Here is a 14,583-nt window from a genome sequence, read left to right on the forward strand (position 1 = left end):
GAATGTCATATTTGGGCCGCAGATCTGGCTGCTTTTGCGCATATTTGCCTACAGAGGTGGCTTTTCTTGCCACACCCTTACCCTCACCCCCATCGTCCGAGGACTGTTAGGAGAGACCACTTCTTTCCCATCTTCTCTCACTGAGCATTGCAATTAGAAAGCTCACCCCAAATAATAATGCAAAGGACCTTATGTTGCTCATGAAATATGACTTAAGCCCAGAAAAGGGGAGAGAAAAATATTAGATCACCGTTGGGTAGAAGGGGGAATAAGGATTGGGAGGGAGCAGAGGGTGTATCCACTCTTGCGGAAAAAAACACCTTGAAACCCAGACCAAGATTTGAGAACCAACAGTAATAATACTCAACTTGGAAAACGTGTTTTTGTTTTGTTTTACAAGCTTCACTTTTCTTCTCAGATGACAAGTTGTTGTGTCTTCTTCATACCCTGTTTTAAACAGGAGATACATACTACAAAGCCGATTAACATTTTATGATAAGAAGGGGAAAGGTTAAAAACCAGAGAAGAAAAGAAAGTCATATCCTGTATTAAAACACGCTGGTTACATTTGTGCTTCTTACTGTGTAATTTAACGGCTTCACAGTGAGGTGTTGTCATCCATTAATTTCTTTATAGTACACTTTATAAGGAAGTAAAATTTAAAAGACAAAAAAAAGTTCTAATAGATTCTGGCCTGCCTGGGAAAATGAAGGAAACAAAGATGGACCTATGACTTGTCTTATTTTCTTGGACTCTATGAAAAATTTTCAGAGCTGGCCGGTTATCAGTTGGTTGGAGCATGGTGCTGATAACACAAAGGTCCCAAGGTTTGATCCCTGTACCAACCAGCTGCCAGAAAAGAAGAAAATTTACAGCTCTTCACCTTGTTTCACCTGGCCTTTAAATCAATACTGATAAAACTCCATTCTCACATTGACCTCTCACGATTCAATTCTCCATTAGGGTGCAATGAGACATTCTAAGCTTTTAGAGTTGGGGGGTGAGTGACCTTGGATTTAGCAGCCCCTTTGGCAAGGTGAAGTGCCACTTCAGTATTAAGCATCAGGCTGGAGAACTTCACTGGGAGGTGTCCCCTGTATCACAGAGGCTTGGACCTGGGGTTTATTTGTACCTCAGTCTGTGACAATGCCAGATTCAGTGGGTCAGCCATGAAGAACAGGCTCTTAGTTCCTCCTCTGTCTCTTTAGAAACTTTCACCAATGGATGCTTTTGTTTCCCAGCCGTCATGGATAATGCCTCAGTCTGACATTTTCTTGCCTTTCAAAAACAGACTGAAAAATCACACTCAAAGAATGATGTGCATTAGAAAGGCAATTCAAGCACAGTAATATTATCAGGACAAGACTGGGTTGGACAGGGAATCTGGGGTGTTAGTCTGACAGTACTGGACACTGATCCTGCAAGCTTTTTGGGCCTCAACATGATGATGACATCATTTAGAATTGGGAGTATCTTTAAAAGTTCAGTTCATTTCAGTAAATCACACCGTAAGTTTTCTGTTAAGCTAGAAATGCAGAGTGAAAGAAATATGAACTCTTTTATTTACAAAAGACCTAAAATATTACTTCTAAGCTTCAGGAAAATATTGCTTTATATAACTAGAGGTATAATTTTATAGATCTGTTGTTGACTGATCATCGAATAATAAAGACAGACCTTTGTGATATTGTGAGTCACTTCAAGCACTTTACATCAGTATCTGTTTTACAAAAGGCTAAAGTAATGATCAAACACAGAGGTAGGCAATTTCTTTAAGAATCTATGGAAAATATACCTTTTGACCTAGCAAGTGGAAAAAAAATTAGTACAAGATATTTATCACAGTATTGCTTTTAGTGATAAAAAATTGGAAAACAACATAATCTATACATAATATTAGCTAGTATTTATTGAATGTTTGTTATATGCCAGGCACTGTTGTGCATACTTTACCTGGATTACAATACTATTTTTTTATAATATTTTACAGCTGAGGAAGCTGAGGTTCAGAGTAAGTGGTTTTTTCATTTGTTTGTTTGGTTTTGTGGCTGGCCAGAGAGTAAATTTTGGTATGAATATAGAATGAAATACCATAGCACCATTCTAAGTTTTAATGAAGATCTTTCTTTAGAGGCACTGAAAAATATAATTTTACATCAGGTTTGAAAGAAACAAGTTTTGGAACAGTATGATTCTACTTAACTTTTATTTAACAGTATTTTATTTATGGGAGACCATTGATTTGGACTGAGCTCCTGCACTAGTCCCAACAGACCAAACCAAATTGGAGTTATTGGTGTTGAAGTTCCACACCACCAAGCTAAAACTAAGATCTTTATCTGATCTTGCCAGGAATCAGGAAAGAGAGAGATAACAGCCAAATCCCTAAATAGGCCAGTTTTAATTGAGATGATAAGGAACTCCCCTCTGCTTTAACCTTTACAAGGAAAGTAACTTTGAAACAACCAATCTGCTTTTTGTTTTCTGTTTCTGCTTTCCTCAACCCTTTCTTGTCTATAAAACCAGCCTCCTCTGCTTGGCTCATTGGAGTGCCTCATTTTATTTTATGATGGGTTCTCTGATTCTAGAGTCACAAATAAAAGCCAATTAAGATCTTTAAACTAAATTTGTAGTAATTTTGTCTTTTGACAGTTCATATATGTATGTTTAATAGAGATATACAAAAAAGATGTTTGCTAAGATATTAAGATTGTAAGATCTTGAATAGTTTTCTTTTTGTACTTTTATATAGGGTTTGGATTCTTAAAGTGGACATATATCAATTGAATAAAAGCAAAAACGTTTTTAAAGAAAAGCTAATGACATTATATTTATTTTTCTTAGGCTTTATTTTAGTAACAATTTCTATTAATTTTATCAACAAATTAAAATATTAAGTAATACAATTTGCAATTTTAAAATGAGTGAAGTTTTAAAATGACTGTTTTTCAAATGCCTTTTAAATTTAGTAAACCTATGCTATTACTTCACTACCACTTAAAAAACATTTGTCTGCTTTTGCAGTCCCTCCAATATTCCTAAAACCACATTATTTCTTGTCATTTTTTTTTGACAAGCAAAACTAAAATGTCATCCTTAGATCAAAGCTTATGGGCTGATTAAAATAAAAGCAGAACAAGATCTTAAAATGACTCTTTTTAAGTTGAGCATCCTCGTGTAGGCAAAACTTTCGTTTATTTAAGTCATCTATATCAATGTTTTCCAAACATCTTGGGAAATTGCGTGAGACACTTGTAAAAATAAAAGATCCTCGTCCCCACACCAGAGCTACTGAATCAGTTTCTTGAAGGAGATAAGTGTTCTTTAAGGTATGAATCTCATTTTTGAACCCCTCTCAAGAACACCCTGTATGAAATAAATATAATGTTATCACTACACTGCAATAGTGTACTGGTTCTGGGTATTTGATAAGATTTGTAACAAAGGCTATATGCCAACTTTTGATTCATAGTTGCAGTTCCTTCCTGGTTTCTGGTTTCTGCAATTTCCCCTCACAGGGACTAGCTTTGAGGCTGTGGTGGATTTCTCTCTCTGCCCCTGCAGTCCCCCAAATGTTACCCATTTCCAGAACTAATGTTTATGTAATCACTACAAAAATGTGTTTTTAAAATTTTCAAACATGCTTCTACATTGGAACTCGTAGATCTTTTTAAATGAAACATTGATCTCCACTTGAATATCATTTGCCAGCAAAAGGGTTAAACAATTGTGGATTGTTCCATTATCCCTGCAGGGAACAAGAAAACTTCAGGGAATTATATATCACACAAAAGAAACTACATTTAATGTGACTCGAAGACCTGGTGGTCATAAGGTTAGAAAGTAGACTTTCCGGTTTATGTTATGATGTCATTTCCTAATAGAAATAGCTATAGAACCTCACAAAAAAAGAGAATAATTTTTCGTTACTCATCTGTCCCTTGCTTTGTCATTAGAAACCTCTCTTCCCTGTCCCCTTAGAAGAAATGGAATAGTCTGACTCTTTACAGGTAAGCAATTGAAATTTGCTTTCTATAAGAAGTTCATTAAAATGAAATATTTATCATTTTTAGTGTATTTTCTGTGGCCTATGCAAAGTTAGGAGTTAGTGCCTGGTTTAACTTTTGCTTGGGAAAAAGTTAAATGCTTTGTTTTTAAAGTTATTTAGTCTTAAGTATTTTCCTCTTCATTATCGATTATTAATATTATATGCTTCTAAAAAATTTTAAATGTGCTAATTATGAGACCTATTATTGGGAAACAAAGTGGAGAAATGAAAGTTCAAAGAATGTTAACATTTCTGTGTGTCAAGTAAGTAGATAAGTTATACAAAAAGATATCAAGGAAACACAGACCACACGTTAGAAAAGGTTTCATCTTTTTTTAAAAAAAGGAGCAGTACATTTTATGCCAATAGCTGATTATCACTAATGACATATAAAAATGGATACAAAAAAAGCAACAGTTTTATGTTTTGAGCTAATTTGTCACCTTGAACATCATGGGATACGGAACCCACAATCTTCACAAAAGAGGACATTTCACTGCCTTTTCAAATGTTTTGGCATTGCAATTGAAGTCATTTTACTGATATTTAGAAATTAAAACCATTTCACCATTTCCCTAATGAACATTTCTTAGCAACTACTTCTGTTTCAATCAGAGATGCTATGCCTTTATCTATAACTTCATAAAGAAGTCTCCTTTGTAACTTGCAAACATGAACATCAGGAAAACAGATTAGACAATCTCCAACTTGAATCCCTTTACAATTTTCACTGTAAATTACCCTTTTTATCCTTGGTTGAACAGTATACACTTAATGGGTTTTGTATTTTATGTACATTATGAGCATTTTCTTTAGGCTAAATCTTTAGTCTTTGAAGAAGAAAGCTTTGTGATTGCCCTTTGTGAAAAAATACCTGAGCACGAGAAGTGACCAGAATCTATATTCAATGTTTTTGTAATTACTGCAAAATTAACATTTTAAATTTTATTTCATTTTAAGTTTTTATTTATTTTCAAAGTTTTTGTTCAGTAAACACAAAAACTTTAAATCAGTGCACAAACTTGTTTTTTTTCTTTTTTTGCTTTTGCGCCCCAAGACAACAAACTGGTTTTCTAGTGAACCTGAAAACCAGAACTTAAATTCGAAAAAATAAAGAGATGATTGAAAAAATCTGCAGTCACAAGTTCTTTAAAACCAAAGTGCCCTCACAAAACAATGTCTTGTTTCTGGTGAAATGGATCCTTCCTTTATCTGACGTCAAGTGACTAAAATTATTGTTTTCCTCCAAAAGACTCTTGACTAGAATTTCCACTTGTCTTTATGTTTACTTAGTAAAAGGTGTCTGTGACTATTCATTTTCAGAAACAGAAGAAAAGCAGAGTAGAGAATTCATGTTTTCAAAAGACTAGGGACAGAGTATTGAAACAGCCTGGAAAGTGTTCAGAAAGAACACCAGCAAGTCAAATGTTCACCTGGGGCTCAATTGGGAAGAAACAAAAGAAAAATCAGTATGCAGTCAAAGAATGGCTTCATTTTTCTAGAAAGTGACCCTCCAGAAACGTCCCGAGGAAGCTCGCCCTGAGCAACAGCCCCAAAGTTCCAGAGACTGTCCTAAACTGATGGTCAGCTCCGGCTTCTGTCTGGAAATCAGAGTTTCTCTGAGTCTTCCTTTATGCCAGAGAAATGCATGTGTTAGTGGCAGCGGTAGACATGGTGTTGCTCCTAAGCATGGGGCAGACATCAGACTCTCTCTGCTCACCCACCATTTTTTACAGAGACTGCTGGATCCGTCGCTTCCCAGGTCTTCTGATTGATCTGGAGGAGTCACAGAAGCTGGGAGCCCAGTTCTTGAAGTATTATTCTGAAAGCACTGGCCAGAAGTGCAGTAGGAGCTGCTGCCTTAGGAAGGATGGTAAGTATTAATGATATGCTTGGGCAAAAATATGGGGAAACTTCCAGAATAAAAACCTAAGTAAGGATCCCTAGGTAGGAGGCTGGTGAACAGTTGAAAAGGACTGGAAAAGACACCCTGGAATAAGGGAGAAAGAGAGAGGAAAGAGGGACAGCTATTGAGACTGACTTTTCAGTCTGGGCCAGAGCAAGCTCTATTTACAAATCTAGAATTGACCTGGAATGCTATAGAACCTACAGAAAACAGAATCCTCTTTTCTTCACCAAAGTGCTAATTGAAAATATTTCCTCCGGGGTTAACTAATAATATTTTTATAGCCCCAAATGTAACAAATACGATTTTAAAAATTTTTATAATAATTTCCTTTTCAAAGTACCTTTTGGTGATATTGGTATTATATCAAATTTTTGAAATATGCCTGTTTGGGTTGTCCAAATGTCAGATGTATTGAACAGGAATTTAGAGTGTGTTTTATGTTTTAAAAGAAATAGGGAGATACATGTCAAATAGCAAAAAAAAAAAAAAAAAAAAAAACAAAGAAAAGAAAAGAAAAAAAATTGTTTCAAATTTTCCTAATAGATTTTTGTTTGTAATATGGAATCGGGGTGTAAAAACTATCCATATCATATGATCAAGGCTTGCAATTAGGAAAACATTTAATTGTTGCAGAATTTCAAGTTCAGTTGCCTATAGACTTCTTTTATTTTTCATTTTTTCCCAAGTTTTTAAAGCTACTTGGAACAACAAATGCAACACAGCACTTTAAAATAATTCCCTTGGTTGTTCCACACTTTCTTTCCATGGCTTGACACCAACTTAATTATTTCCAATGCCTCGTATCCAATTATGCCTGTAAAATTTCTAAGATGAAATTGGAGCTACTTGGAGACTATAAACAGACTGTCAAGAGACCACAGTGTGAGAAACTGTCACAGGCCAAGCCCTCAAAAGTCAATCAGGCACAAAGAAAGCAACTAATTTAATAAAAGGGAGTCTTTTTGAAAAGACTTGAAAATCCATTATTTCCCCCTTCCAGATGCTTCTAACTCCCATAAGCCTTCACTGAGGGAAGGTGGAGGAGGGACAGTACCTTTTCTGGATTTTCCCATGGAATGAATTTACCTGACTCTCCACACCAGGGAAGCTGTGACCTCTGGACTTTCAGGAATAATGTAAGCATCCAGGACAATTCCATGATTTTAGAGTCTCTGTAGCTTCCAATTTGTGGCTTTCTTCCTTCAGAACAAAAAAGGGCAGAAAGACACTTTCTGAAAGGCACTAAAATCTCGGTTTTTAGCTGGAAGCTAGAACTTTAAAATGCCACACTCCTGCTCAGAGCTGGGACTCTGAAATGTATACAAGGAATGTTAAAAGTCCTTAAAAATTGTTCTCTACAGCATCAACTACTTCTTATCAGAAATTTAAACGTCTTAAATTTGAATATTTTTTATTTCTTTCCCTTAAATTTTACAGCACCATCCTCAGGGGATGTATTTGTAATCTACAATGTATCAGCAATGCATTATTAACTGTGTCCTGTTCTTTTTCCTTCCGGAAAAATAGAGTGCAGAAACATGAGAATGTCCCAGAAGTAATGGTGGAGGTGTATCTCCTGTAGTTAACTTTACACAGAAGCAGGACAGGCTCTGGCAGCAGCAAATCCACAGCAACTTTAGGCATGCTCTGAGGCCTGGTAATCATATGCTATCCCTATGTATTCTTACTTTATTAAAGAAGTTGATACCTTCTGACCAATGCATATTTCACATCACATGGTTCCTACTGCACCACAGCAAGAGCAAAATCTCTGTCGCACTTTAGGGAGGACAGACTGAAAATTTGCATTCGACAAATCGGACTTCAGTTTGTCCAGAAATGATACAGCATGTTTTAGGGAGCAAATTTGCTTAGAAAGGGGGATGAGCAAGTGATGTGTCTCACCCACTAGAATTCCATGTGCTGACATCCTTGCCTATCCACTACCGGCCTCTTGAAATGATACTGATTAGGCTTTTTGTTGGATGTGTTTTTGCACATGGGGCTAGTGCACACCTGCATGAGGATCAAGGGTAATGTTCTCTTGTTACTCCCTCTTCTTCTGTTACAGCATTTGTTCCTTTATTTTTCTATTTCTTTCTCTGGTGACCCCCAGCCCCTTAGCATTCTGAGGTGGCACTGCACCTAGAAACCTGATTTATAAATACCAGAAGTTTTTGCATTGGACAGATCATCTAGGCAACAAATCAACAGAGTAACCATTACTCTTTCAGAGGGGCAGAAGAAATCTAGGGTTATCAGAGGGGGGAGGGGGGAGTGAGAGGGGGATAGGGAGAGATTGGATAAGGGACATAAGGAATAAGTACGATTTGTAACAATATATATGCTAGTAATATTGATTTGATCAACATATGTCAACATTGAATCCCCAAAAATATATATAATCAATGATGATTCAATAAAAATAAATAAATAAATTTAATTAAAAATAAATAAATAAGTAAATACCAGAGGTTTTTGTAGCCAATTCAATTTTCAGGAACACAAAATATTGAGACTAGGAAATAATGATTCCAGGTATCCTGTGTGGAATGGAATGTATGAAAGATTACTTAGAGAAAATCAGTAGGTATTTTCTCTTAGAAAGGCATTTTCCATATTTATAGAGGCAGTTATAACAGTTCATAATATTCTGTAAAATGTGTGAACATAGCCCCACAATATACTGTCCATCCAGTGTTCCTGAAAGAAACGTAGCTCATCAGACTGGTAGATGTCAAGACTATCTGCAGATGTACTTTGCCCGTTTCTCTTTCAGTTTCCTGTAACCTGGCTGTCTTCTATCATGATCCCATTCATGACAATGTCAACTGCCTCCATATCCACTGCCCAACTTTGGAGAGCTGCATATTAGAGCCTGGAACCAGTGCCATTTTATACAACATAACAGATGGTAATAATTATATATTTCAAGACTTTTGAAGAACGTTGGTAACGCTCTAGCAGAGGCATACGGCCTAGAAACTGGCTGGCAGCAGCCATGTAGAAGTCACTAAATCATTGTTTTCCAGTGAACTATGTCAGGACAGAAAACTGAAAGGAAATTCCTTTTAGTTTGGCATGTTTGGCAATCAGTTCACTCCAGATAATAACAAATCATATGTGATTGAATAAGAGCTTATGCACAATATTTCATGTTTTTTAAGAATACTCAACATAAGCCAAAGAAGGCATTTCTACTGCAATGGCTGAGGGTGCCGCTGGGACATAAAGAAAATGCTAAATGTCAGTTTTGAGGTCTGTGGATGTTGCATACAAGGATTCTGCAAAGATGGATGTCAGGGGCAGGAAAACTTACCACTGACATACATTAGCATATCATTGGTCCCAAGATAACTGGTGTATTTTTTTTAGAAGAACACATATTTAATTGTCCTTTGCCCGTATATGTAATCTCAGGGTGCAAATTAGTGACCATGAAAGAATAGATTTTTGCCATCAAAATCCAAGGGAGATAAATTTCTTTATCAATGAGTATCTATTGAACATCTAATGCTCCAGGCTTAGCTCGACATTGCAGAAGATGGCAGCAGTATCTCTATCCTCAAGTTTGTTATAATCTAGTTGATGTGACAAGTCCTAAAATTAGTTCAAGATATATAGCTAAATACAAAAATGTGTGAGATTACCTTAGTGCAAAGGCTTAAAGAAGGGTAGAGTAATGAAACTAATGAGACTAGTTGACTCAGAGGAGGCTTCATGGAAGAGGCCAGGCAGAGGCAAGATAAAGAGTTCTATATCATGCCATGGGACGGGAAGACAACTGGTCTGGATACACTAAGGGGACACTTGGAGTTGCAATGAAAATATGGCTAAGATAGGGAGGGCCAGGTATCAAAAGGGCTGTGGACAGAGTGGAGCTTTGGTTTGACTTTGCCAGACACAGGGAGCCAACAAAGGCATTTAGTGAGAAAACACCATAATCAAAATAAGTCTGGTTATCTTAGTCGAGGAAAAGTATGTGCAGAATACACATTAAAACATCTAGTCAGGGAAGCATTGGGTCTGGACAAGGTGATCATAGTTGCAATGAAGAGGAGGGATAATTCCCAGAACTTTGGGAAGAAAGAGTGAATAGTACTTAGTCAGCTTTGGAATGAAGGAAATGAAGAGGAGAGAAAAATTAAAAATCACTGTGCAGTACAGATTCCAGTATGAGTGATGGGAGAATGGTGACGTCACTGAATGAGACAGCGAGGCAGACATAATGATTTTGGCTTTGGGCATATTAAGTTCAAAGTAATGTGAGATGTTCAGGTGGAAAACTCCGGCAGAACACCAGAGACATGAGATCAGAGCTCAAGAAAGAGGGGAAAATATGGTGATATGGATTTCAGTGCCATCAATGTAGTGGCAGTTGTGGACACCTTGTGTGTGAGGGAGGGCAGGGGGTGGTGAAGAGAAAATACAGCTGAAGACCAAGGGCTGAAGAGTGTGGAAACCACACAACCAGTTCAGAGCAAAAGAAGAGAACCAGCAAAAGAAAGTAAAAATGAGAGGCAGGCAGTCTAGGGTAAAATGTCAAGGGGGAGTGAGGTCCAAGGTGTCATGGGAGAAGAACTTCAATTTCGAGAAGATGGCCAGCAGTATCAAGGACAAGGGAGAAGCCAGAGCAGTGAGACACAAGTGATCAGGAAATAAGGAAACAATTGACTACCTCAGAAGTATGATTTTGACAGAATAGTGAGGATTGAAACAAGATTACAGAGGCAAAACAAAGTCAGAAGGGAAAATGGCATGTTTGTGGAAGGAGAGGGTTAGGGAGAGACAGAGACAGAGAGACAGAGAGACAGAACCAGAGAGACAGAGAAAGAAACAGTGTGGTTGCTAGGACCGACCATCAGAAAGCTGTTGAGAGTTTTTTTCTTCCCCTTCAAAGACAAAGCAGTATTTGTGCATGTCTGAAGTCAGAGGAAAAGGAGTTAGTATACAAGAAGAAAAAAAATACTACAGACAAAGCAGGACTCAGAGACCTGAAACAGATGAGATTTAAGGCTTTGCTCATGATTTTGAAAGTTATCCTTCTTAGGCCCTATTTTGTTTAACTTTGTTTAAGAACGCTGTATCATATCTCAGATGGTTACTGTCTGCAGCTGTGGTAACTAACTCTTGCTCTCGCTGTGCGAAAGCCCTGACAAACACAATACTTTCCCCTTGGGTGTAACCAAATTTGTTCAAAGTGTCCTAAAAAGTTAAGATAAATTCAAATGTAGCCAGTACGTTTCTAAGCCTTTCAGAAGGATGCAATGGTAGAACTTGAATGTAGCTTAGTTCAGTAATTCATAGTGGCAAAATGCAGCACTTCTCCAAACTATGCTTTAAGGTTTTCCCTTTAAAATTATAAATAAAATGAATGATGCCTTATTTATCTTTCAGGTAGAGATCCAGATTTGCTGGTTTTTGAACAATCACCTCCCTCATATCTAAATACCCGTTCTTCATCTAATAGATGGAACAGATCAAGGATTCTAAAAGCTATGAATTTGGATAAACAACAATCCACCATGATAAACCATTTGCTGCCATCAACAGAGGCTCCATCATCAACCACTCATCAAGATTTGGTTGCAAACAGAAACAATAGCAGTTATTCCAAGGAATTAACCACAGACCTGGGGGCAAGATTCATTTCTCCGAATGAGTCCATTACCACAAAGGTAAATATGGCATCACCAAGTACTGACTTCCTCAACAATCCAGATAACAAGACAATTTCTCCTTTCTTCATACCCATACACACAAAACTTTCTCATATGCCTGTTCCATCCCCACTCAACAGTAGCAAACAATTACTGAACAAAACCAAGGGATACAACAGCAGAAACCACACATCTGAGAATGAAGACGGGACACTTGATGGGGCACCTGTGACTTCAAAGACCTGGCTGGCTCCTGTGGCCCTTTGTACCTCTGTCATCGTTCTTTGCTGTTGTATGGTCATCCTGACATCTGGATGCTGTCGAAAGCAGCAGGGCCAGTATAAACTAGGACACAGAAAGTCAGTATCCAGGCAAACTAAAAAATGTAACACTCTGGAGAACTCTTAATAGTAAAAGTTGTAGTGAGATTGTAAGCTTTCAAGGGTATCATTTTTAGTTCTTGTAAGACAAGGGCAGTTTGGTTAAAAAATAATTACACAGGATGCCCACTCCTACCAATCTCTAAAAAGGACTGATGCTTGGTAAACATAACTGCTTTTAATTATTTCCATTTTTTGAGTAATGTTCTCTTTGCCAAAATTCCAAAATTCTGACCCCTGCAGTTGTCATTTAGCACTATGTTAGCGTTACAGTTCTAAGGCTTTAGGGGTATTAACACATTGAATTCTTACAATTCTGTGAGTTAGGTGTACTATTATTAACCATCATACTATTATCATCACACTTTGCAGATCAGGAACTAAGGTGAAGGGAGGTTAAGCATCTTACCTAACACCACACAGCTAGCAAGCAGTGGAGCTAAGACTTAATTAAACATAGACAATCTGGTTCAAAAATCCAAACTCAAAAACACTGTTAGATGAAGGCCTTCATTTTTCCAATAAGCATTAAGGAGAAAAAAAAGATAAAAGGAAGAAAACACCCTAACACCATATTTGTCTCCGAGTCAAGGTCAGATTATTGTCATATATAGTAATAAAATCATTTAGAGGTCTGAGCAAAGGAGCACTATTACAGTTACGCATAAGCAAATGCTTCCTGATTTTTATCTAGCTTTGTATATTCAATTGACTAATCCTTCCCAATTCCAATCCACCTTCTTTATTTTCTAAAGCTAAGGTGCTTTTCAATAATTATGGTACTGAGCTTTTTCTGTGTTGATTTCTGTAGAATAAATCTTGGGAATTTTGGTTTACATCCCTCACTTTCATACAGTACATTCTGTTTTCCCATGTATAAATATTAGTGTTAGGTATTTCAGCTCTGTCCAAATCTTACACCAGACTTACTCCCTAAATCTTACACTCAGACTCTTAAATGTAGAATACTATAATTCAAGTCTCTAATGATCTTGAAATTCATCTCATTCCTAAACTCTGTTTGGTATTTTTTTAAAGATGACCGGTAAGGATATCTTAACCCTTGACTTGGTGTTATCAGCACCACACTCTCCCAGGTGAGCCACGGGCCAGCCCTAAAACCTGTTTTTAATATGAGAACAGATTCTAAAAGACAGACAATAAACACAAAGAATAGATAAGGGGAAAATCCTATCACAAGATTAATAAAATAGTACTATTCTCTCAGATATTAAAACGAATTATCTGGTGGCTTAAGAGATGTTCTATTTCTTTCCCTGGTATTGATACTGGGTGAAAAAGGAGAATGACTATTTCTTTTAGTATAAAAAATATACAAAATCTCTATTGGTGGAATATTGACCACAAATAAAAATCTGATTTAAAAGGTTAATCAATTTACTTTACCTTGCTAATATTTCATAATATTAGTTATTATAAATTTTATCAATTACTTTCCTAATACAGTATGGGAAAAAATCGTGCTATTGGGGAGGGGGGAGGGAGAGGAATAAAAAGATTTAAATTATCCTAAAATTATATTTAAATAAATAATTCAGGAATCTGTACAAGTTATTTGTATGCACATTTCTTTTGGAAATTATTTAGAATTGCTTTGACATCTTCCAACTAGAGCTTCTAGAAAAAAAAAAATTCTTTCTTGGTGTTTCTCAGAATTTACTCATTCCTTAAAGTTGATAGTTTCATAGAAATAACCATAATTTAAGAAAAACATTTATTTTTGTAAGAAAACAAGCATACTCTTCTTCAGTCCATACTTTCAACCATCAGATAAACTGAGTAAACTTGGACAGGCAAACTCAGAGACAGCCAGAAGCAAAAACAACTGGGGCTAGAAACTGCATCCTTACTGGAAGCCCAAGGGACAAAGGAGAACTTCTGAATAAAAATATTAGGAAACAACCAATGATCTCAAGGCCCAGTCAGTAACCAAGGAAAAGGTTGTTACACCCATTAGGAAGTAACCATGCAATGTTTCCAATATTGTACCTAGCCAGACCTTTAAAAAAAATTCTAACTATCCAGTATTATGAAATACTAACATTGCAAAGAAAATAAACTAAATCACCCTACAATTAAGAAAACAAATTTGATCTATTTCTTAGTTTCCTAAGTGTTAAGCAACTTCTGAGCTATAAAACTTAAGAGTTTAAAGTCAGAAATGACCACATTATCAATACAGCAAAAACTGTCCCCTACAGTCCTCATTGTAAGAAAGAGTATAATGTTCATTGTATATATTGGATCAATTAACAGATTTTAAAGGACAAGGAGGATCTGACACAGTGCCTATTAATTATTGCTAAAATTATGACAGCAACTATTATCTTTTTGAGGCCATTTTGTATTAATCTTACAGCTCTAAGATTTTGCCATTAGGCATCAATGACTGCCACCTAAGAGGCTTCAGGTCAGTTGCTTGGAGTTGGCCATACTGCACAAGAGGGCACAGTCCTTTACAAGATCACCCTCACTTCTGACACCAACTGTAAGTTTTGTGGGGGAAGGTTCCCAAAACCACCCTCAGGTTCAATTTCACTAGAAGAACTGACAGAACTCAGTGAA

At 36.6% G+C, this 14,583-nt stretch overlaps 1 protein-coding gene across 1 annotated transcript; it reads left to right on the top strand.

Moving 5' to 3' along the window:
* Positions 1–5,692: 5,692 nt before the first annotated feature.
* Positions 5,693–12,025, top strand: MANSC4 (MANSC domain containing 4). The gene is made up of 3 exons (XM_063115700.1): positions 5,693–5,921; positions 8,737–8,871; positions 11,355–12,025. The coding sequence occupies exons 1-3, from the start codon at positions 5,693–5,695 to the stop codon at positions 12,023–12,025; spliced, it is 1,035 nt and encodes a 344-aa protein (XP_062971770.1).
* The last annotated feature ends 2,558 nt before the right edge of the window (positions 12,026–14,583 follow it).

Source organism: Cynocephalus volans, chromosome 12 (assembly GCF_027409185.1).
Source record: "Cynocephalus volans isolate mCynVol1 chromosome 12, mCynVol1.pri, whole genome shotgun sequence".
Lineage (NCBI taxonomy): Eukaryota > Metazoa > Chordata > Mammalia > Dermoptera > Cynocephalidae > Cynocephalus > Cynocephalus volans.

Excerpts from the sequence above, each read along its gene's own strand:
- MANSC4 (XM_063115700.1), top strand. The coding sequence starts at position 5,693 with ATGCATGTGTTAGTGGCAGCGGTAGACATGGTGTTGCTCCTAAGCATG. Across the intron at positions 5,922-8,736 it reads CTGCTGCCTTAGGAAGGATG|TTTCCTGTAACCTGGCTGTC; the intron begins GTAAGTATTAAT and ends TTTCTCTTTCAG. Across the intron at positions 8,872-11,354 it reads TTTATACAACATAACAGATG|GTAGAGATCCAGATTTGCTG; the intron begins GTAATAATTATA and ends TTTATCTTTCAG.